The 25,478-nt window shown below is 43.6% G+C and overlaps 1 protein-coding gene across 4 annotated transcripts; it reads left to right on the top strand.

Annotated features, from left to right (window-relative positions):
• The first annotated feature begins 215 nt into the window (after positions 1–215).
• Positions 216–18,624, top strand: LOC111977163 (vesicle-trafficking protein SEC22a). 4 transcript variants are annotated; one of them, XM_024006502.2, is made up of 7 exons: positions 216–374; positions 4,988–5,201; positions 7,355–7,518; positions 7,819–7,992; positions 11,429–11,547; positions 11,857–11,925; positions 16,734–17,497. In XM_024006502.2, exons 2-7 carry the CDS (start codon positions 5,020–5,022, stop codon positions 16,932–16,934), a joined length of 909 nt encoding a protein of 302 aa, XP_023862270.1. In that variant the 5' UTR covers positions 216–374; positions 4,988–5,019; the 3' UTR covers positions 16,935–17,497. The 4 variants fall into 4 exon arrangements, with proteins under 4 accessions (XP_023862270.1, XP_023862278.1, XP_023862286.1 ...); XM_024006510.2 differs by lacking the exons at positions 216–374; positions 16,734–17,497 and adding exons at positions 3,044–3,384; positions 18,342–18,624; XM_024006518.2 differs by lacking the exons at positions 216–374; positions 16,734–17,497 and adding exons at positions 3,045–3,384; positions 16,211–16,723.
• Positions 18,625–25,478: the final 6,854 nt, after the last annotated feature.

Raw genomic sequence — 25,478 nt, 5'->3', positions numbered from 1 at the left:
GAAATAACTTATTTACATAAGTGTTCAGACCCTTTGCTATGAGACTGGAAATTGAGCTCAGGTGCATCCTGTTTCCATTGATCATCCTTGAGATGTTTCTACAACTTGATTAGAGTCCACCTGTGGTAAGTTCAATTGATTGGACATGATTTGGAAAGGCACACACCTGTCTATATAAGGTCCCACAGTTGACAGTGCATGTCAGAGCAAAAACCAAGCATTGAGGTCGAAGGAATTGTCCAAAAAATGTCTGCAGCATTGAAGGCCTTCATCATTCTTAAATGGAAGAAGTTTGTAACCATCAAGACTCCTCCTAGAGCTGGCCGCCCTGCCAAACTGAGCAATTGGGGGAGAAGAGCCTTTCCGAATGTACTGTAAGTACAGTCTACTACTCAATGGGGAGGGCATGAACGGAAACAACACAGCAATAACACCAGGACACAGTACCCTTTGCTCCCGCTTGACAAGCACTACTGTCTGGCAACGGTGTGGGAAGTAACTACCTAGTAGCCAATACAGTCACAGTAAACACACGCATCATCAATACTTTTAATCAAAATTATTAGCTGGGTGGTTCGATATCAGACCATATACCATGGGTATGACAGGACATTTATTTTTACTGCTCGAATTACGTTGGTTAACAAGTTTATAATGGCAATATGGCACCTTGGGGGTTTGTGGTATATGGCCAATATACCACAGCTAAGAGCTGTATGCACTCCTCGTTGCATCGTGCTTAAGAACAGCCCTTAGCCGTGGTATATTGTCCATATACTACACCCGCTAGGGCCGTATTGCGTAAGTAAACAATTGTCAGTTTCATAACTGAACATGTCCAATTATTTGTGTAAAACTGACTTACTCATCCTGAATAACAGAATATTGGGATGCAGATACCCCCTTCTTGTGCCATTGAGTACATTCACATTTTTGAAGTAGTCAACTGGGTGGGACTTCCTATGGGTTAAGGAAGGATCACATAATTCCATCCAGGTCACCAGGAGGGCTCAGCCAATGAATTATACTTGTGAGGAAACATTCCAGAACTGCAGGTGACAGTAAAACACCAACCTTTATACCTGTTCAAACAACACACTCTAGTTCAGTGGTTCACAACCAGGGATATAAGGAACTCTGGGGGTACTTGGCCTATCCACAGGGCGTACTTGATAGGACTCATGAGACCATAGGCTTACTGGTGAAATACACATGAGGGGGTACTTCAGGGCACAGGAGGTTGGTGGCACCTTAATTGTGGACGACGGGCTCATGGTAATGGCTGGAGCAGAATGAGTGGAATTGTATCAAATACATCAAACGCATGGTTTCCATATGTTTGATGCCATTCCATTAGCTAGGTTCCAGACATTATTATGAGCTGTCCTCCCTTCAGCAGCCTCCACTGCTTCAGGGTTACTTCGGGCAGAGCATAATTCAGTTGGTGGTACAGTAGCTGAAAAAGGTTGGGAACCACTGCTCTATGTGACAGTGTGCACACTTTCAGTTTGTTTGCCAACTCATAGAAGAAGAAATGGTCTACTTCAAAATCAAGATGGTGCTGCCATGCTCTCACAGATGCCATAATGTGACAGATACAATTTTGTGATGTCTATCTAAACTCTGTCTGGTAAACAGACAGAGTTTCTATCCTGTGTGTACAGTAGCTAGCTAGCTTTCCAATGGATGTAACTGGAACGGACCATGCTTGGTGGGAAGATGGCAGAAGTGGATGCAAATTTGGTGAAGACGAATGTTCTGAATGGACAAGAGTAGTATTAAAAACTGGAACATAAAGGAAATTGTCTAAAATTGGAGTGGAGGATACGTGTGTGTGTGAATGATAATGAATCGCTTGTTGGGATGCGTTTGAGTAAGGATGCATATGTGGGGAAACCCGTTTGAGGTGTCAAATGGTGAAGTATACGTTTGGAAAAATGGAGTCTGTCAGAGTGACCAGGCGTGGTCTTATTTTGATTCATTGTATTTCTGAAGAACAGAGGAAGATTGCAGTGGGTCTCAAAATAATCCGGACAACTAAAGTTTTGAACTTCGGGGGTAGAGCACCTGTCACAGGAGTAATCTCAGGGGTGATAACGGATATTCAGGTTGAATACCCGAAGAGAATTCCTGATGTTGTTGGTGCCCGGCGTCTGACCCACTGGGTGAATGGCGAACAAGACGAAAGTCTGTTGGTCCTGTTGTTTTTTGATGAAGAGCAAATACCTACGCAAGTGTTGCTTGGTTTTATAAGATACGCCATAAGAGGCTTCGTCCCCAAACCCCTGCATTGTAAGAATTGTAAAGGATTTGGCCATGTTTAAAGGGTGTGCAGACGAACAGAGTATACTGAAGAACGGTGTGTAGAAGGACGACGGTGTTGCAATTGTGGTGGGGATCTTGAGTTCATGGAGTGCCCTGTAAGGGTGAAGGAGATTGAGGTTGCAAAAGTTAGAGCGGTCAATCGAATCTCCTATGTGGAGGCGATTAAAAGAATTGAGAAAACAAGTGACGCTAGTGAAGATATGGTAGTGGATACACCACATCCTTTAGTAAATGTTTGCTTCCAGACAAAAGATACTGTGTGTTTAAAAAGGTGGATTTTTTCATTGCCACAGTTATAAATTGTACAGCACAAGTCTCAAAGAAATCTAAGAAACTGGACATTATTGTAACTGTGGCAGAAAAGTTTTTGGGACTTAAGGATTTTACATCTGAAGACTTGTAAGGGGTAAGACCCGCCCTCCCATGTTCCCCTTGAGCCTGTGTAAGCATCAGATCAGTAAAAAAAAAAATATATATATATATATTTATTTTGTTCGGTTTGCATCCCGCAGTGTAGGTCGCGGGATGCACATTAAATTGTGTGATCGCCAATATACTGTAATGAAACAGCAGAGAGCAGGTCTCGAACCCTCGACCTACCTTCTAGCCCGAAGTCCAGCGCGCTATCGACTGTGCCGCAAAAGCATGCTCGTTGCGGCAGAGTCGATTTCCGCGCTTATAAACCCAGGGTCGTTACACTACGTCCTCCTTTCAAAGAGCTTGTGCGACCTCGCGCTAGTTTGCGACTCTACGTCTTACAGGAACGCGCTCACCGGCCAAGCACACGCACTGTCGTGGATGCAAGGTCCGATCACTTCTGACACCAATGTAATGAAACAGGCAGGGAGCAGGTCTCGAACCTTCGACCCCGAGGTCCGGCGCGCTATCGACTGTGCTGCAAAAGCATGCTCGTGCGGCAGAGTCGATTTCCGCGCTTATAAACCCAGGGTCGTTACAATACCATAGAAGAAGAATGGATGTAGCTATAAAATTAAACGTGCCCTGTGATGTTACGGTAGCATCAACTTCGCAGCGGTGCATTGACACGTGTCTTTTCAGGTTAGTTTGCAAAAATAACAATTCCTGTCCATGTGTTTTGAAGGCCATGCTTGACAATGTTAGTTTTGCTTTTCCTAGCTAGCGTCCTACAGCAGTAGACATGTGCATTAACTAGCTGGTAACTTTAGTTAGCTAATTGACAGCAGGTAGGAGAGCGCAAATGGCTTGTTTGAGGAACTAACGTTAACTAACTAGCCAGGTAACTTTAGCAAGGTGGCGCCTTTGTTTGTGAAATTATGCGACATAGATATAGTTAGATTTTGCAATACTTTTGCAATGCTTTTAAAAACTCCGGCTATTGAACTTGCGATGTAAGTTAAGCTAAACCGCTAACTAGCAACTATCACTATCTTTAATTGCGCAATCCTCAAAGGTTTACCCAGCATTATCCTGCTGCATAAGGTAACTAGCTAACATAAACTCACGCAAAGTCGTACATCGCCTTGGTCCGTAAAATGTCCCTTATTTTAGCGCTCCCAAAACGTAATGCTTCCAGATCAACTGTAATGGCAATACCATTGTAAAGCACAATTTCTCCCCTTTCCAACATGATCAATTACATGACCTAAACGCTGCCCATTTCTGCATAATTCAAGCAGGCAATGAGCCCTGTTGGGTCTTTTTAAAAATGGCAGGTGGTGAAGCGAAACTAATGCGTGATAGTGAGAAGGACAGATGTCTTGTGGGAAGCGTGATAGTGAGAAGGACAGATGTCTTGTGGGAAAATTGCTTTTTTCACTCGATCTGTCCAACTAATCACCTTATCGCCTCTAAAATGTAAATAAAGCACTATAAAGAGTTTATATAATGTGTCATTACATACCTATTTGAATGGTGTTTAGGGCAGTGCTAAAGTGATCTTAGAAGTAAACAGCGCCTTTGAGAATGATTAAAAAAATGACTAGGTATCCCCCCTTACCCCTGTCACTGTCCATTTCTTGTTTTTAAACGATGAGAGAAGTGCTACACCTGGTGGAGAGAGATTGTAAGACAGAAATAGTTGCTTTATGCGTGCTGTACGTTACGACATGACACGTCACGATGTAACGGAGGGTCTGTTTTTTTTCCAACTTTTCTCCAATACTATAGAGCCATTACCATGTCGATCAACGCTTGAATAGAAACCTAGTTCACACCCCCGATTTTGAAGTCAACAGTCGCTACAGTCCCATTAGTTTTCTTTGTAGCCTCGTTTGACTGTTGCGGTTGCGCACATTTGTACGGAATGGGGTGAATTTACGTTACTTGTCCAGTGTTGCTGAGCTAGCAATGCCTAGACAATCGCTTATGCGTGGACCATATCATGGCAAACTGACAAATGATTCAGGCTCACTCAAGACACATGTACTCTGTTAACTAGTTTGCTAGCGAGTGTCTAGACGGTGACGTGGGCACACAGTTGTCGTTAGTACTAGCAGTTCCTCAAGGTGCTATCCAAGGTACTGAACCGTGGCAGTCTAGATTAGATGGTAATATTGATATGCTGCCAGGCTAATCTGGCAATTTTAGGTAACATTTATCAGATTTTGTTAAATTGTATCAGAAAGCTCATGACTTAACAATCATCATGCCCTTGAATCTATGAACATGCTCTGTTTTGAAGGTGTCAGTCCGGAGTGCGTGTAGAGCAGTAAGATGTCCATGGTCCTGTTTGCCTTGGTGATGAGGAGTACGGATGGTCTACCCCTGTCTGCCACCACAGACTATGAGCAGGACGAAGGCCTACAGGAAACCAAGAAGCAGATCAAAACTCTGTCTGAGAAACTCTCCACTTTCCCAAGCCGCTGCTCTCTGAAGACAGGAAAGTTCCATATCCAGTAAGTTTGACTTAACTGTGAATCATAGTGGTAGTAGACTACTCTTGTAGTAGACTTTGATATTTTCACCACCCAAAGTTGCTAGCAATTCTCTATACCCGCCCAGACTGCATCCGACGCCGTGTCCTCCGAACATGTGCAGACCAGTTGGCTAGAGTTTTTACGGATGTATTCAACATCTATCCCAGTCTGTTGTCCCCACTTGCTTCAAGCTGTCCACCATTGTTCCTGTGCCCAAGACCGCAAAAGTCATTTTGTTCAGTTACCATCACCCTGTAGTTCTCACTTCTGTCACCATGAAGTGCTTTGAGAGTTAAGGAACTTCCAACTTACCGACACTCTAGGCCCACTACAATTTGCGTACCGCCCCAAAAGATACACAGATGATGCAATCGCCGTCACACTGCCCTATCCCATCTGGACATAAGGAATATCTATGTATAATTATAATAATGCTGTTCTTTGACTACAGCTCAGCCTTCAACACTATAGTGCCCTCCAAGCTCATCACTAAGCTCAGGCCCTGGGTCTGAACCCATCCCTGTGCAACGGAGTCCTGGATTCCTAATGGGCCGACCCCAGGTGGTGAAGGTAGGCAACACCTCCACTACGTTGATTCTCAACACGGCGGTCCCACAAGGGTGCGTTCTCAGCCCCCTCCTGTACTCCGTTTACCCATGATTGTGTCCACGCATGTGGGCACCCGAGCCACGACATGTTCACCCCGCTACCATCTAGAAGACGCAGAGAGTACAGCTGGGACCGAGAGACTGAAAAAACGTTTAGATATCCAGGCCATCAGACTGTTAAATAGTCACCACTAGCTGGCCTCTGCCCAGTACCCTGCCCTGAACTTAGTCACTGTTACTAGCAGACTACCTCCCAGTACTCTACCCTGCACCTTAGACTGCTGCTCTATGTGTACAGAGTCATTGAACACTGGTCACTTTAATGTTTACATACTCTTTTACCCACCATATGTATATTCTGTATTGTGGTCTAGGCTTATCCTATATAACTACTGCTGTAAACACCTTTTCTATTCATTTACTGTCCATAATGTCTATCCACACGTCATATATTTATATTCTGGACTGATATTGCTAATTAGGATATTTCTTAATTCCTTCATTGACATTTTTGAGATTTGTGTGTGTTGGGTATTACTGCACTGTTAGAGTTATAAAACATAAGCATTTCTCTGCACTTGCAAAAACCTCTACAAAATGTGTATGTGACCAATAATATTTGATAGTATAATTTTGCTTTGAATGGTGGTGTTATCACTCTGTCCTCATTTTATAAAATGCTTAGCGATTGTCTGTTTACATGGAAATGGGTTATTAGCTAATTGGTCCCATTAAGACAGCAGATATTGGCTTGAATAAAAAGGAGTGTATACACACATGCGCATCCCTCTCTCCAGCAGCAGGGTTGGTTGGCCATCCACTCTACAGTCTGAAGCCTCATTTGATATCTCAAGGTCCTTTAATCAAGGCTCAACATTGGCCTTGACACTGAAGGAAAGTAACTGAGGATGTGCCAGACGGCATTTAAATCACTGGTTAATTTAATGGAAAGATTTAAAGATCCTTTTGGGCAATGCCTAACTCGGATGTATTGGACCTTTAAGGGGTTCTGCTCCGGGTGGGTGGGGCCTTTAGTCTTCCCTGCCTGGCACTCTCCAAATTACTGTTATTCATCATAAGCAGAGAGGGGGGAGAAGAGGGAGCTCGCTGTTCCCACTTCCCCCTCTCTTTTTAATGCCTATTGGGTGAGTGTCGTGTTTCTTTCTGTGAAGTTTACAGTGGTAAACATACTGGCATCGCTCTACAATGCAGTCACACAACTAACAAGCCTTCAAGCCACCTGATGTTAAAATGTTGAATAGATTTTCTGTAGTTTTATTGATGAATTTGTTGGAAACACGTCTGTGGTGAAGATTTTTTTGTATTAGGCTATATCTTAGAGATCATTCTCCAAACAGATGGTATGATGCCAGTGTTTGTTACAGACATTAATTGAATTTGGTCTTGAAGGTCATCACATGCAGGGGACATTTCTTAATTTTTTTTTATTTGGTTGGTGTACTTAGATACTGTACTTCCCACTGTTCAGCACTGCAATTGCAGTAGATGATGGTTGTGTGTTAGTTTCACCAGTTCTCTGGGAATAGGATATCTGGCGGTGTGTACGGAGAACTGCCCCAACGACCTGGCCTTCGGTTTCCTGGAAGAGCTGCAGAGGGAGATTCTCGACAGGTGCGACAGCTTTCTCGTCCGCAACACTGTGAGGCCTTACTCCTTCAACGAGTTTGGTGAGTCTCTCCTCTGTTTTCCCTAGCCTGGTCCCATGTTTGTTGGTCCTGTAACCAACTCATATGGTCGGTATGGCATGACAACATGATCTGTGACCCGGGTATGTTTTCCCTACAAATGCATATTTTGCCTTACTGTCAAATCAAACAGGGTTTGTTTTTGAAGCAACACTTTCAAATTGAAACCCTGTTGTACCTACATGATTAGTATGATAATAGTAGTTATATAACTGCTGCTATGACATTCCTTTCCAGCGTAGGTTGTTTTTTTAATACCCTTTTTTTTACTGGCACTTCCAGACGACTTCCTCCAAGATACGATGCAGCGCTACAATAGCCCCCGCTCTCTGACCTCTAAGATCAACCTGGCTGACATGCAGTCAGAGCTCGAGATGATACCGACATACCAGCTGTCCCCTGAGGACCTACGGTTCGGCTTCCCGCGCCGCAAGGTCTTCCAGTACAAGAGCATAAGTAAGTTCCACGCATGTACGCACCGGGGTTGCCGTTAGCCGGTAATAGCTGGCTTTTGGCTGGATGCAATTTCTTTTTTTAAGCTGACGAATAATATTGGTGCTGGCTAATTGTCCGGGATAAAACAATTCCCATTGCGACATGCTTTGTAGCCTATTCAATGATTGACATACCAGTCGACGTAAATACATTTGACTGGTCGTGCTTATCGGTCTATAGGTTAATTTGCATAATTTAGTTGAATTAAATTGGCACGTACAGTATATTCGTTAAGCATCTTATCACACGCATACAGATACAGAGCATTCTGCTGCAGCATCTTGTGGGGCTTTCAAGACAACTGGCAACTAAAAATACTAGGTCAAATCATGACGTCAGTGATCTTCAGGTTGGAAAGTGAGCTCTAGAAAGAAGCCAGAGTTCCTGAGTTGGATGACAGTTGAAATAGATTTTTACAAGTCACTTTTTTTTTTTTTCCCCAGTTGTCTTGCATGCTCGGAAGTCAGCTCTTTCCGAGTTCAGTTATTTTGACCGCAGCAACTGAAGGCAGGCTTAATCAGTGTCACACCACTTTGTAATGAGCTGGAGGCAGTATGTATTTAGACATACTTCATTGTTTGAAACCTGAATGTTTAAATGCATATTATGAGGCATGTCAAAGTAGCCTATTAGATCGCTCTAAATTTTCTAATGTATATTTCTATCTGTCACATGAAACTGTTCACATGTGCAGTGCCATTTTGACAACTGTTTTCCCTCTAATTGTGGAACAAACATTACTGCATAGCCTACTGCCTTGTGTGCATTGCTGCGCTTATGTGAATAAATACTAGTTTATCAACATCTTTTAAGCTAAACGTTCTGATCTGTTGCATCACTCATTGTTTTTAAAATATTTTTTATTTTAATGTGACCTAGGCCTACTTGTGTGAATTTGGGATTTATCTTTCACAATGGTCCCAGAGTCTGTTTGGATAGGCTATTTCTTTCTCCACAAGCTGACCAATAGAATAGGTAGCCTGACATACTGTAGGCTAGTGACTTGTTGGCTGAGGCCTTTTTCAATCAAAGCACCTAGCTGCCTTTGATGCTTTTAGGCACTGTAAAATATGATTCTTCACATAAGCTTTAACATAATCACTTAACTGTGTACTGAATGACAAATGGATTTCATCTGCATTCCATCTACCTCATTCTAATCTTCCCTTATCCCATTTATCCAAGCCTTTACTGAAGGTATCTCCCATTGTCACGTTAGCACATGTTTAAAATGGCTTCCATCCATTCCATACCTCATGGACAGCTTGGTTGGGAACAGAGCCAAAGTTAATCATATGAAAGCCTTATGGGGCAGCTCTCTGAATGACACCTTACCCTGCAGCTGTTTGTGTGTGTCTGGCCCGGCCACTCCATTAGTGATCCCTGACTGAGACATAGATCTGTAGAACCCCCCCCCCCCCCCGCCTGCCTCTCCTGATACTCTGGATCAGTAACTTCTGACACCTTCACATCTGTAACCTCAGCTAAGTGATTCTGCCCTGGGTCACCACAGCTCTTCTGTCTCCCTCAAGAACCACTGCTTTCCTATTCACGTTCCTATCGCTCACTGTGGATATGGGAAGAGTAGAAGGATTCATAATCACATTGTTTTAACGTTGTAGTTAAGATTCCACATTTTGGGATTGAATCAGTGGTTTCTTTTCAGATGTTGGGAGAATTCTAAGATTGCACATGATGGTGTAGTGCAGGGCTATTCAACTGAAGGCCCGAGGGCTAGATCTCACCCTTTTATCAATTTAGTCTTGCCACTTGTGACAGGCTGGCTGATTGATACCTTGTCATCTTAAAGGCTTGAAAGAGGAACTGAAAAATAAATGGCTGTAAGTCCGCAGTTTTTAAAATAAATGAAGTACTTTTATAAATTAAACGCTGATGGCTAAAACAAATGGTTTTTCCACACAATCAGGAAACCAGAAAAAAACAGGCCCCGATTACACATTGCAGGCACCTGTGCTGATTTAGCCATTCCCACCAATTAGGCAATACAACTGGTAATGTTTGGAGATGAAAGAAAGTGCAGTTTATGGATTAAATGAATGCTGAGTTGATGCAGAAAAGAAATAGCATTGCATCACAATGAATACTTTGAATAAATTTAAAAATATACATTTATTCCATAGTGAACATGAATTAAAAACAATTCTGACCTATTGTCAAAATGGCAAGTGCTACAATGCCTATTAGTGTGGTTTCTGGCCGTTTCTAGCGCTAATTTGGCATGTTTTCATTTTTTTTTTTAAAGTAATTCGCTAAGAATTTGGCTCTTTCAATGGTTGGACTAAGATATTATGACCCCAAGCATGAAAACTAAGACTCCAAATTTCAGTCTGAAGGAAGTATGTTCCAGGAACACATACTGTACGCGCCTCTCTGATGCAACATGTTAAAATGTAATGCTACAACCTAATGACTGGGGCAAATTAATTCAAAGCATACTTCCTTCAGACTGAAATTTGGAATTGGGCTACTTGATTGCCATCTATTTGTTATTTATAACTTATTGCGATGATGGCAAGGTCAGATTCAAATATGTTTCTTAAAACAGAGAATCAAATAAATGGCTTGCTGGTCCATGTTTTCACTATCTCTGTGTTAGGGGAGTAAAGAGGAAACATTTAGGTTTCAGAGGATTTTAAAACTACCTGATTACTGTAATCAACATTTTAAGTGCCTTGTATGGCATGTGTTTTTGATAGTTCTTCTGAAGAGGATCACATTCAGCAACCCTGGCATCCAGTAGTCCCATTGGATAACATGTCCTAATAAGCTAAGAAACCCCTGTTCAGACTCCTGATTACCCTAAACGCATTCGTATGAGATAGTTATTAACTAATAATTTAGCTTTAGTGTCACCGCCCATTAATTCTATTGGTCTGCATCACTTTGAGGCCATTCTAGAGTGAGCTCAGCGTCCCACAATCCTGAGCTGTGGTGGAGAAGCAACATGAGGAATATAGCAGGGGCAGAGATGCCTCTTTTCCTTAGACGTTGTAGTTTCTAGTTTTGCTGTTGGTTCTCTTTCTTGGTTTTTGTTGGTGTCTGTCCCCTCCAGCAATTCACTTTTTGAATGTGACTCCCATAAAAAATATAGTTGAATAGCCCTGGTGTAGTGCTTTACCATTTCTTTTTCACCTATTCTCAGAACCCATAAACTAATCCTGCTATATGTAGCCATTTTTAATATTGATATTAATGTAGTCACGACTACTTCACACCAAACCCTAAGTCAGTGAAGTGTCTGGCAGGGAGTGTGTTGTGATGTCCTTCAGGACAGGATGTGGCTGTTTATCAATCAGAGCTTCTTAATGCGTCTATGGCTCATTGGCCAGCAGGTCATTACTGCTGATTCTTTACAGTTCCCTTCCTCTCCTCCCAGCTCCCAGCCAGCAGCTTGAGCCGGTGTCTCTACCTGGCATCATCTCCTGTGTGCTAAGCATCTTCTGTGGAGGCCTCAATCTACTCCAAGGGTTTCATGCCATAGAGGGCTTTATGCAGGTACAGTAAGAACGTAGAGATACATTGCATTTTATTTAATTCTATGGGTATGACAAAAGTGAACACCTGTAACTATAATATGTAAAACCAAGCCTTCATAGGAATCATTTAAACACCTCTTAGTTGGAGATGAGCTTAAGCATTTCAGGAGCTATTTTTGTCCAGTGCTTTTGTTAGCTGGTTGTTTCCGGTTTCACCAAGTCTTTGTGAAAGCCTACCTGCTGCTAAACATTCAGTGGCTATACATTAATTTACCTCAATCTATACTTCTCCCTTCTCTACCTCCTTACCCGTCCTGTGCATCTGCAGAGTCACAACGATGAAGACTTTAATGACATGATTGCCTTTTTCCTGGGCACAGCAGCCTGTTTGTATCAGGTAAGTGATGGCGAGTAAGAGCTGCTTGCCTCTGCCTGGCTGACACTGCTGAGTGACTAACAACCCTGCACTTTACATCACAGCATGATTTACGTCACAACTCTGTGTACAGAGGGGGGTGTTAGACCATATGCAGTATACAGTGCATTTGGAAAATATTCAGACCCCTTCCCTCTTTCCACATTGTTATGTTACAGCCTTATTCTAAAATGTATTAAATAAAATAAATTCTGCATCAATCTATGCTACCCCATAATGATAACGTGAAAACAGGTTTTCAGAATTTTGCAAATGTATTACGTTTAAAACATTTTTTTTAAAGACACCTTTACACAGAATTGAGCTCAGGTGCATCCTGTTTCCATTTATCATCCTTGATGTTTCTACAGCTTGATTGGAATCCACCCTTTGGTAAATTATATTGATTCTACATGATTTGGAAAGACACTCCTTATATATAATTAGTCCCACAGTTGTCAGAGCAAAAACTAAGCCGTGAGGTTGAAGGAGTTGTCCGCAGAGCTCAGAGACAGGATTATGTTGAGGCACAGATCTGGGGAAGGGTAACAAAACATTTCTGCAGCATTGAAGGTCCCCAAGAACAGTGGCTTCTACCATTCTTAAATAGGAGAAGTTTGGAACCCTCAATACTCTTCCTACAGTTGGCCGCCTGGCCAAACTGAGCAATCAGGGAAGGAGGGCCTTGGTCAGAGAGGTGACCAAGAACCCAATGGTAACTCTGACAGAGCTCCAGAGTTCCTCCATGGAGATGGTTGTCCTTCTGGAAGGTTCTCCCATCTTTGTAGCACTCCACCAATTAGTCCTTTATGGTAAAGTGGCCAGATGGAAGCCATTCCTTAGTAATGGGCACATGAAAGCCCACTTGGAGTTTGCTGAAATGCACCTAAAGGACTCTCAGACCATGAGAAACAAGATTCTCTGGTCTGATGAAACCAAGATTGAAATCTTTGGCCTGAATGCCAAATGTCACGGCTGGAGGAAACCTGGCACCATCCCTACAGTGAAGCATGGTGGTAGCAGCATTGTGGTGTGAAGATGGTTTTTCAAGTACAGAGATCCTTGATGAACACCTGCTCCAGAGCACTCAGGACCTCACTGAGGTGATGGTTCACCTTCCAACAGGACAACGACCTTAAGCACACAGCCAAGACAACCCAAGAGTGGCTTCAGGACAAGTATCTGAATATCCTTGAGTGGCCCAGCTATAACCTGATCAAACATCTCTGGAGAGACCTGAAAATAGCTGTGCAGCGACAATCCCCATCCAACCTGACAGCTTGAGAGGATCTGCAGAGAAGAATGGGAGAAACTCCCCAAATAAAGATGTGCCAAGTTTGTAGCGTCATACCCAAGAAGGCTATAATCGCTGCCGAAGGTGTTTCAACAAGGTACTGAGTAAAGAGTCTGACTACTTATGTAAATGTGATATTTCAGTAGATTTTTATAATTTTGCAAACATTTCTAAACCTATTTTTAGGGATGCACGATATATCGGAATCGGCCAATATTAGCTTAAAATGCCAACATCGGTTATCGACCGATGTCTAGTTTAACGCCCCGATGTCAAAGCTGACGTGCATATCTATATAACGTACGTACATGACTTAATGACGCCAAGGAAAATTTGGCACTATATGTGCAACACAGCATTCCTAAACATCCCACAATGTATGCTGTGTGGGTCGAGCAGTCAGCAAAGTAACAATTTCAGCAAGACAACTCAGTGCGAAATCCATTGAAGCCAAGATAATGGAATTCATTGCCCTTGACAATCAACCGTTCTGTCGTGGGTGATGTTTGCTTTCGCCGACTGGTCGAGCACCGGTACACACTACCAAGTGCACAATTTTTCAGATGTTGAACAGTAATGGCGTCACTGCTATTAGCTTCACGACACATACTATGAACTGCCGTTTGCGTCTTTGCGTGTCAAGATGCAGTAGCACTGTCAAAGCTGTACAAAAGTCTGCAAACACTGGCCACGAACGACGTGTTTACAATACCGCGTTGGTAATAAAGCATCATTTGTTTGAACGCAACTTCTGGGGTAGCTAGCTTTAGCTTGGTACCTAGCTAGCACCAATACAACCAGCCTGTAAACAATGACCAGTAGAACCTGCAGTCATTTTCATTCTTAGCAATGATTTAGGAATCCTTCTAAGTATTAACTAGGTTGCCACTTGTTCGCCTATTGAAATTGAACTTCAGTTCATGCAAATAAATAGCTACTCAGCTTGGGCAACAGAGTTGTTGCTAATGTTATAAGCAGCCAGCTAGCTTCATCTGGCTAGTGAGGCTCGACCGCACCGGGTTATGTGTTGTGAAGCTAGCCACAATAAGGATTAGGCACAATAGTGGCATTTGCGGTTTGCCTTAAATAAGTTATTGACAGTAAAGAGAATCAATTTTAGAATAAGGCTGTCATGTCAAAGGGTCTGAATACTTTCCAAATTCACTGTATATGCAAAAGTATGTGGACACCCCTTCAAATTAGTGTATTAGGCTATTTTGGCCACAGGTGTATACAATTGAGCACACAGCCATGCAATCTCCATACACAAACATTGGCAGTAGAATGGCCTTACTGAAGTGCTCAGTGACTTTCAATGTGGCACCGTCATCGGATGTGACCTTTCCAACAAGTCAGTTTGTTAAATTCTACCCTGCTAGTGCTGCCCCGGTCAACTACGTGCTGTTATTGGGAAGTGGAAACGTCTAGGAGCAACAACGGCTCAGCCGCAACGTGGTAGGCCACACAAGCTCTCAAAGGGACCGCTGAAGCACAGCGCATAAATCGTCTGTACTCCATTGCAACACTCACTACCGAGTTCCAAACTGCCTCGAAGCAACGTCAGCACAATAGCTGTTCGTCGGGAGCTTAATGAAATGGGTTTCCATGGCTGAGCAGCCACACGCCATTGGATGCTGGAGCAGTGGAAACGCCTTCTCTGGAGAAATGAATCATGCTTCACCATCTTGCAGTCTGATGGACGAATCTGGGTTTGGCGGATGCCAGGAGAACGCTACCTTCCCCAATGCGTAGTGCCAACTGAAGTTTGGAGGAGGAATAATGGGCTAGACCACTTAGTTCCAGTGATGGGAAATCTTAACGCTACAGCATGCAAGGACATTCTAGATCAGGGGTGTCAAACTCATTTCGCATCGTGGTCCACATACGGCCTAGGGAGATGTCAAGTGGGCCGGACCATTAAAATTATACCATACTCTGCTATAAATAACCAAAATATCATGTCTTTCCTTTGTTTTGGTGTAAAGAAGCACAAGAACATTAGGAACTCAAGAAACTCTTCAGTAACAGTCAATGTCTCATCAACTCCTCGAATAAATATGGCCAGTTGGGCCACGTCTGTGATGTCAGTGCTCTCGTCAATTGCCACGGAAAATGCAATAAATGACTTGACTCTCTGTTTCAATTGACTGTCTAAATCTGCCGATAGTTCCGAAATCCTCTCTGCTATAGTATTCCTCGTCAGGCTAATATTGGCAAAAGCTTGTCGCTTCTCGGGACATACAAGTTCAGCCGCCTTCATCATGCATCGTTTAACAAAGTCACCGTCGGAATACGGCTTCGATGCTAATGCTATTTCGCTAGCAATTAGGTAGCTGGCTTTTACCGCTGCTTCACTGACTTCTCGGCTCTGGATGAAAGTTGACTGCTGTTTCCTCAGACCCGCCAGCAATTCGTTAATCTTATCTCTTCTCAGTTGTCCTTGCAAGCCGTCATATTTTTCGCTGTGATGAGTCTCGTAGTGGCGTCGAATATTATATTCCTTCAATACCGAAACTTGTTGCAAACACACCAAGCACGAAGGTTTTCCGTGCATCTCTGTAAATAAATAGGACGTGGTCCATTTTTTTCTTTGAAAATTCTACACTCCTTATCTACTTTTCTCCGTTTGGATAACGACATTTTGGCTAATGAGGGTGTAGCGGAGAGGTAGACCAAGGTATTAACAACGTCGTAACAAGCAGCAGATGGCGCATTGATACCGTCTGCTGTTTTCAGTCTGTCTCAGTGATGCGGCTTGTCTTCTACTCTGATGGAAAGAGTGCGCCCCTTAGCGGATAATCCATGAATTGCAGCGAATTAAAAATATTAATTCCATGTCTTTTATGCATTTTTTCCACTTTCAAATTATCCTGCGGGCCTGATCGAACCTCCTTGGGGGCCGGTTCCGGCCCGCGGGCCGTATGTTTGACACCCCTGTTCTAGATGATTCTGTGTTTCCAAATTTGTCAACAGTTTTGGGGAAGACCCTTTCCAGTTTCAGCATGACAGTGACCCCGTGCACAAAGCGAGGTTCATACAGAAATGGTTTGTCGACTGACCTGCACGAGCCCTGACCTCAACCACATCGAACACCTTTGGGATGAATTGGAATGCCGACTGCGAGCCAGCCCAACATCAGTGCCCGAACTCACTAATGCTCTTGTGGCTGAGATGTTCTAATAGCAGGTGTCCACATACTTTTGGTTGTGTAGTCTAGCTACAATTTTCACATTGTACTCGAAGTGTCCTTGGGTACATTGAAAAGTGCGAAAAATGTATTTGATTTAAATGGAGTCTATGGCTTTTTTGATTTCTCGTAGCAGATTGACACGTGCACTAAATTGGGGCATCCTGATTTTTTAAAATCATTGATCGTAGCTCTCTTGGTCAAAATTGGACATGGTTTGAAAGCAAAAAGATTGGTTTTCTGCAAGTGATCTTCATTTTCAATACAATGCAGTAGCTCTAGTCTCACAGTTGACCTTTCTCTCTGCAGTTTTACCTGTTTGCTTACTTCTCTGTGAGGAGGAACATTAAGTCATTCCTGGCCTTCGCCCTGATCTGTCTGTCCAACATCTGCCTGTTTGAACTGAGGAACGTGTGGCAGATCCTCTTCCACGTGACTGTAGCGGCCTTCATGACACTACAGATCAGTCTGAGGCAGCTGCAGTGCAAAGCTCCGGACTACAACGTCTGACAAACCACAACCACGAGACTTACAACATGAAAAAAGCAACTTTTGTCTGAAAGATACTTACCACCAACAGCAAAACTAGAAACCACTACAATGTCTAAGGAAAAGAGTAATCTCTGCCTTTATCTTCCTCACGTTGCTTCTCCACCACAGCTCAGGATTGATGGATGCTGAGCTCACTCTAGAGTGACCTCAAAGTGATGCAGACCAATAGAATTAATGGGTGGTGTCACTACAGCTAAATTATTAGTTAATTGGCTAATTACACTTATGAATGTCTTTGGTGGAATTAACAGGAGTCTGAACAGGGGTTTCTGTCTTAGACTATTAGGACATGTTTGCAAATTGGACTACTAGAGGTCAGGGTTTCTGAATGTGGTCCTCTTTTTGCCATGTGTACTGCATGTCCAGTGAGGTTAGGTCAGTACTCAACTGTCATTCTCTGAATTCCTGGCATCCCATACGTGTCTCACATGTTTAGACCATTTTTGTAGTTAGGCAATTTTTTTGTTGTTGACATGGCTAGTAAATATTTGTATTGATTATGAATAAACTAGGTGCATGATTATGGTCTACTTTTTTATTTTGGTCAGTTTTTATATATTTTTTTAAGCCATACAATTATGCACACTCACTAAGCCTGTAATGTCCATGTTTTACTTTTTTGTTGCAGGCATCAGTCATATGCTATTGCTTGATAGCAGAGTTGGGTATGGCATATGTTTAAACAAAAGATGTAATGTGGTGTTATCCCACTGGCACCATTGGGAGGACAATCTTGTCAACTGACAGACCCCTGGTGCAGAGGTGGTAACAAGCAGCCACTGCTGGAAAGGATTTAATTTACCAGTGAGCCCTCACCAACCCCATATTTGAGGGTATTAGTTAATTTAATGATGAGTTGAGGAATTGTTCAAATAATGTTATGGTCTTTATTTTGGGTGTATCCATGGCCAGTGTCAGTCAGACTAGATCTATCTCCACTCATGCAGTGACTAAACATGGAACCAAGTATTAAAAACATTTGGAAACTACCTACATGTATATCTGGGGACTGACTACTGCACTGATTCAAGCCTTAAAGGTTTGAACAATTTAAGGACATGTGCTTGTTTTCAATTAATATGGTCAAATAAACCCAATTTAGCAAAGAGCAATTTCTCAAGCAATAATCTTTGCTAGGACTGTCAGTGGTCTGAGGGAAACTGAAAACGAGCTGTTGTTGGCAGAGGTTTGGAACTCTTGGTGTAACAAATGTATGGCTTGGTGGTGTTACCAGGCAGGTCAGAACTACATGACACCAAAACAATCTGAAATTTCACGTGGTCATTTCAATCCTTTCTTATACTTGTGACGACCCTCCCACTCTGTCTGCCGTATTCTTTCTCTTTGCTCTTGTTTTCCTTATAGGATGTCGGTGGGCGGAGCCGGGAGGGTCGTCAGCGAAATGGGACACGCTTGGGTTTGTACCGGAATAAATAGACCTTTTCCCCATTCATTGAGGAGACTCTCAACGCAGACGCACTTGTTGGATTTTGGTTGTGGCTGTTTGTGGTCGTTTTGCTTTGGCACCTTTCAACACCCCTCATTATTACGTCTATGCAAGCAACCACTCACTTGCACTACTGACTACATACACCATTGTTAATTGTATATTGTTTACTTTAGTTGAGGAATAACAAAAATAGATTTCTCTACGTTGTCTCCCTTTTTTGTTATGGGCTTTGAGCCGGTTTGTGACACAAAAGGTATTTTCACAGTATTAGTCACACCTCATAGTGTGGCGATATCTATCTAAATAAATGCAACATGTTTTTGGACTGCACTGGGCCTTTTAAGATTTGTCACTGACAATGGCCAAAACGTATTAGCATGGACATCTTAACAGACTTACTCTCCAGTATGAAATGGGTCATAAAAACGTTATTTTGATGTTGGTTATTTGGACTGACATAATTCCGCAATCCATGTAATTACACAACATCAAGAAGAGTCATTTTACATATGACTTTTCTGATGTGCACAAAGAATTTGACTTAATCTTTGATTACACGTTTCATATGAATTTCCCCTTTATTACTTTTTGAGAACAAGCGCTACTGATTTATAAAGATCAGACCCAGATATCTGGCTGCATCACCTATTCAGTTACAGAAGCAGAGTTTCAGGCAAGAAGCAGTGAGAGGTAGGCGTTTTGGGAGACTTCATGGTGATTACCTCTTATTAGTGTGTTCAATATTAGAAGCAGCAGAAATGTCATCCAGAGGTACATGGAGCGCTTGGCTCAATATTCCTCTATGTTCTTAATCAGGAAGTGTGCGGTTGAATGCAGATGAAGAACACTTGGGTGTTTTATAAGGGGGAAATTGTAGCTCTTTTGTTGTGCTATTTCTATTTGAAAGCAAATTAGTGGCCGTCAGAGGCCTATTTGTGACTATTCTAATCTACTCCGACAAACATAATTAAGGCTATTTTCTCACTGCCCACAGCATTCATGGCCAGCTCACAGGTGTGGTGCTTTTAAAGGGTAAGGATTATGTCATCATTTAACAAGATGACCATTGTATTATTATGAGTCCTGCTTAAATCACTTCCACCACATGTACTGTAGGCTACTTACAAGTATATTTTAAAAACAAATTCTTTTTTTCTTCATTCAGCTTTGTAGGGAATATAGTGATATCCTAAATCATATTGCTTTCATCTAGCCAATATCATAGCTATATCATTAGTGAAGACAAGACAAAGGGAGACACTGTTTAGTACAGCCTATCTATTGCAATCCTTGTTATGGCATCAATGACAGTGTACTGCTGCCCCCCTCTGGACATCTATAGGAGCATTCAACTCAAATACTCAGCAGGTTGGTTGGTAAGTTCTCTCCTCCTGCTACCAGTATCTGCTTACAGAAAAGGTTCCACTTTAGGGGCGGGTTGTTGAAACAGAAATAGCCTACCATTTGGATGGCAAAATACTGAAGAAAAAAATATATTATTATATATATATATACACACACCCGCTGTGGCCAGTTTATTAGGTACACCACCCCGTTTACGGAAATAATTTGCTCCTACAGACATTGAATCACGTGGCTGTGGCTTGCTCTATAAAGCAGGCCGACAGGCATCAAGGCATTTAGTTACTGTTAGATTGAATGCTAGAATTGGCTAAACAAATGACCTAAGCGACTTTGAGTGTGGCATGATCATCGGTGCCAGGCACGCCGGTTTCAGTATCTCTGAAACGCAATGTTGCGGCTTGTCATTCAGAGCAGGTGGCCCCACATTTTTTTTCGTGTTGCCTGTTTTGCATGTTATTTTGGCATTAATAGGTGTCACACATCAGTTTGCAAAGAATGTAAAAAAAGAAGCTGCATACAAACATTTTCTCTTTTTTGCTTTACTAAGTAAGGCAGCTCCAAAATGCAGATGTTTCAGCCTTGGTCAGTGCTTTCTGTGGTGGTGGGACAGCCAGCAGAAAATACAGAGCGTAGTGGTTGGTGATGTTCTCTAGTTGCGCCATGATTGGCTCAGTGTTCTGTCACGCATGCGGACACTACGTCACCTCCAAATCTAAGGGTAGAGCTCAAATTAAAGTTACAACTGTTAACTCGGAACTGGCAAATCTGACTTCAGTGAGATGTCTTGTCCAAAAATGTCTTGTATGCTGAAGCATAAATAATGTAATATGCCAGGGAGATATGTATACTGTAGCTAAGAAAGTAATACTTAGTGTATGTTGTGTAGCAAGCTGTTAGTAGGCCAAGTGCCTCACCCTAATAATTTGGTCTATTTTCCCCTCTTAATTTCGGCTAATGTTCTGACTTGGTGCTGCACATGTAGCTTATAACCTGTTTTAGAGAAATGTAATCATTGAATATTGTAAGAGCTTTCATTGTCTGCTTATTTGCCCGCTTTATTTGTCCTAAGGTTCTGACTTGGTGTACAGGAAGAACAGTGTAATTATGTCGCTGTACATTTCAAAGTGCTGAACAAATAGTTATATTGAATACGTCCGTCCTAGCTCGCTCATTAATGTCTTAGTCTAAATTATGGATCTTATCCGCTTGCCGTCCCCTTATGCCATAGTTTGTACATCTCAATTGTCAGTAGAACCAACATTTGTTTTTGCAAGTAAGCCATATAAGCTACAGTACCAGTCAAAAGTTTGGACACACCCACTCATTCAAGGGTTTTTCCTAATGTTTTACTATTTTCTACATTGTAGAATAATAGTGAAGACATCAACACTATGAAATAACACATGGAATCATGTAGTAACCAAAAAAGTGTTAAACAAATCTAAATATATTTTATCTTTGACATTCTTCAAAGTAGCCACCATTTGCTGTGATGACAGCTTTGCACACTCTTGGCATTCTCTCAACCAGCTTCACCTGGAATTCTTTTTCAACAGACTTGAAGGAGTTCCCACATATGCTGAGCACTTGTTGGCTGCTTTACCTTCACTCTGCGGTCCAACTCATCCCAAACCATCTCAAATGGGTTGAGATCGGGTGACTGTGGAGGCCAGGTCATCTGATGCATCACTCTCCTTCTTGGTCTTTGGCCTGGTTTGCTAACTACATCTCTCAAAGAGTGCAGTGTATAAAGTCAGAACATCTGCTGTCTCAGCCACTGCCTGTCACCAAGGGTGTACCCCAATGCTCGATTCTAGGCCCCACGCTCTTCTCAATTTATATTAACAACATAGCTCAGGCAGTAGGAAGCTCTCTCATCCATTTATATGCATATAATATTTTCTTATACTCAACTGGCCCCTCCCCGGATTTTGTGTTAAACGCTCTACAACAAAGCTTTCTTAGTGTCCAACAAGCTTTCACTGCCCTTAACCTTGTTCCAAAACAAAGGTCATGTGGTTTGGTAAGAATGCCCACACCACTCTCTTTCTTGGTCAAATAGCCCTTACACAGCCTGGAGGTGTGTTGTGTCATTGGAGAGCAAGATGGCGCCGATAGAGAGAGCTGCCTCGCTTCTAGTCCTTAGGAAACTTTGTGGAATGGATCCTTTGTACGCACCACCCAGGGCATGAACTGATTCCAGAGGCCGCCAGAGAAGGAGACAGAGTGGTCTTCTGGTCAGACTTCGGAGGCACGCACACCACCCACCGCTTCCGAGTAAATTACTCGCTAATGTCCAGTCCCGAGATAACAAGGTTGACAAAATCAGGGCAAGGGTTGCTTTCCAGAGAGACATCAGAGATTGTAACCTACTCTGTTTCATGGAAACATGGCTCTTTCGGGATATGCTGTAGGAGTCGGTACAGCCACCTGGATTCTCAGTGCGTCGCGCCGACAGGAATAAACATCTCTCCGGGAAGAAAAAGGGCGGGGTGTGTGTTTCATGATTAACGACTCATGGTGTAATTGTAACAACATACAGGAATACAGTGCCAGCGACGCGGCCCGCTACCAAGGACTGTGGGCTCTCCTTCTCCATGGCCGACATGAGTAAGACGTTTAAACGTGTTAACCCTCGCAAATCTGTCGGCCCAGACGGCATCCCTAGCCGCGTCCTCAGAGCATGCGCAGACCAGCTGGCTGGTGTGTTTATGGACATATTCAATCTCTCCCTATCCCAGTCTGCTGTCCCCACATGCTTCAAGATGGCCACCATTGTTCCTGTACCCAAGAATGCAAAGGTAACTGAACTAAATTATCGCCCCGTAGCACTCACTCCTGTCATTCTGAAGTGCTTTGAGAGACAAGTCAAGGATCATATCAACTCCACCTTACCTGTCAACCTAGACCCACTTCAATTTGCTTACCACCCCAATAGGTCCACAGATGATGCAATCGGCATCACACTGCACACTGCCCTATCCCATCTGGACAAGAGGAATACCTATGTAAGAATGCTGTTTGTTGGCTATAGCTCAGCATTCAACACCATAGTACCCTCCAAGCTCATCATTAAGCTTGAGGCCCTGGGTCTCAACTCCGACCTGTGCAATTGGGTCCTGGACTTCCTGACGGGCCGCCCCCAGGTGATGAACGTAGGAAACAACATCTCCACTTTGCTGATCCCCAACACAAGGGTACGTGCTCAGCCCCCTCCTGTACTCCCTGTTCACCCATGACTGCATGGCCATGCACGCCTCCAACTCAACCATCAAGTTTGCAGACGACACAACAGTAGTAGGCCTGATTTACCAACAACGACGAGACAGCTTACAGAGAGGAGGTGAGGGCTCTCGGAGTGTGGTGTCAGGAAAATAACTTCTCACTCAACGTCAAAAAAACAAAGGAGATGATCGTGGACTTCAGGAAACAGCAAAGGGAGCACCCCCCCCTATCCACATTGACGGGAAAGCAGTGGAGAAGGTGGAACGTTTTAAATCCCTCTGTGTACACATCACTGACAAATTTAATGGTCCACCCACACAGACAGTGGTAAAGAAGGCTGAAGAAATTTGGCTTGTCACCTAAAACCCTCTAAAACTTTTACAGATGCACAATTGAGAGCATCCTGTCGGGCTGTATAACCGCCTGGTACAGCAACTGCACCGCCCACAACCGCAGGGCTCTCCAGAGGGTGGTGCGGTCTGCACAACACATCACCGGGGCAAACTACCTGCCCTCCAGGACACCTACAGCGCCCGATGTCACGTGAAGGCCAAAAAGATAATCAAGGACATCAACCACCCGAGCCACTGCCTGTTCACCCTGCTACCATCCAGAAGGCGAGGTCAGTACAGGTGCATCAATGCTGGGCCCGAGAGCCTGAAAAACAGCTTCTATCACAGAGAGGCTGCTGCCTACATACAGACCTGAAATCATTGGCCACTTTAACAAATGGAACACTAGTCACTTAATAATGGCACTTTAATAATGTTTACATATCTTGCATTACTCATCTCATATGTACACTGCTCAAAAAAATAAAGGGAACACTTAAACAACACAATGTAACTCCAAGTCAATCACACTTCTGTGAAATCAAACTGTCCACTTAGGAAGCAACACCCCCACACCCGCCCCCCCTCCCCCCCACCCTCCCCCCACCCACCCCACAGCCCCCCCCCTCCCCCGCCCACTGGAATTGACAATAAATTTCACATCTGTTGTTGCAAATGGAATAGACAAAAGGTGGAAATTATAGGCAATTAGCAAGACACCCCAAATAAAGGAGTGGTTCTGCAGGTGGTGACCACAGACCACTTCTCAGTTCCTATGCTTCCTGGCTGATGTTTTGTCACTTTTGAATGCTGGCGGTGCTTTCGCTCTAGTGGTAGCATGAGACGGAGTCTACAACCCACACAAGTGGCTCAGGTAGTGCAGCTCATCCAGGATGGCACATCAATGCGAGCTGTGGCAGAAGGTTTGCTGTGTCTGTCAGCGTAGTGTCCAGAAGCATGGAGGCGCTACCCAGGAGACAGGCCAGTACATCAGGAGACGTGGAGGAGGCCGTAGGAGGCAAAACCCAGCAGCAGGACCGCTACCTCCGCCTTTGTGCAAGGAGGAGCAGGAGGAGCACTGCCAGAGCCCTGCAAAATGAACTCCAGCAGGCCACAAATGTGCATGTGTCTGCTCAAACGGTCAGAAACAGACTCCATGAGGGTGGTATGAGGCCCGACGTCCACAGGTGGGGGTTGTGCTTACAGCCCAACACCGTGCAGGACGTTTGGCATTTGCCAGAGAACACCAAGATTGGCAAATTCGCCACTGGCGCCCTGTGCTCTTCACAGATGAAAGCAGGTTCACACTGAGCACATGTGACAGACGTGACAGAGTCTGGAGACGCCGTGGAGAACGCTCTGCTGCCTGCAACATCCTCCAGCATGACCGGTTTGGCGGTGGGTCAGTCATGGTGGTGGGTGGCATTTTCTTTGGGGGGCCGCACAAGCCCTCCATGTGCTCGCCAGAGGTGCCTGACTGCCATTAGGTACCGAGATGAGATCCTCAGACCCCTTGTGAGCCATATGCTGGTGCGGTTGGCCTGGTGTCCTCCTAATGCAAGACAATGCTGACCTCATGTGGCTGGAGTGTGTCAGCAGTTCCTGCAAGAGGAAGGCATTGATGCTATGGACTGGCCCGCCCGTTCCCCAGACCTGAATCCAATTGAGCACATCTGGGACATCATGTCTCGCCCCATCCACCAACGCCACGTTGCACCACAGACTGTCCGGAGTTGGCGATGCTTTAGTCCAGGTCTGGGAGGAGATCCCTCAGGAGAACATCCGCCACCTCATCAGGAGCATGCCCAGGGCGTTGTAGGGAGGTCATACAGGCACGTGGAGGCCACACACACTACTGAGCCTCATTTTGACTTGTTTAAGGACATTAACATCAAAGTTGGATCAGCCTGTAGTGTGGTTTTCCACTTTAATTTTGAGTGTGACTCCAAATCCAGACCTCCATGGGTTGATAAATTTGATTTCCATTGATAATTTTTTACATTCAACTATGTAAAGAAAAAAGTATTTAATAAGAATATTTCATTCATTCAGATCTAGGATGTGTTATTTTAGTGTTCCCTTTATTTTTTTGAGCAGTGTATATACTGTATTCTATACTATCTATTGCAT

This window comes from Salvelinus sp. IW2-2015, linkage group LG2 (genome assembly GCF_002910315.2).
Source record: "Salvelinus sp. IW2-2015 linkage group LG2, ASM291031v2, whole genome shotgun sequence".
Lineage (NCBI taxonomy): Eukaryota > Metazoa > Chordata > Actinopteri > Salmoniformes > Salmonidae > Salvelinus > Salvelinus sp. IW2-2015.
Note: the sequence above shows the minus strand (reverse complement) of the source record. Positions and strands in the feature narration are given on the sequence as shown.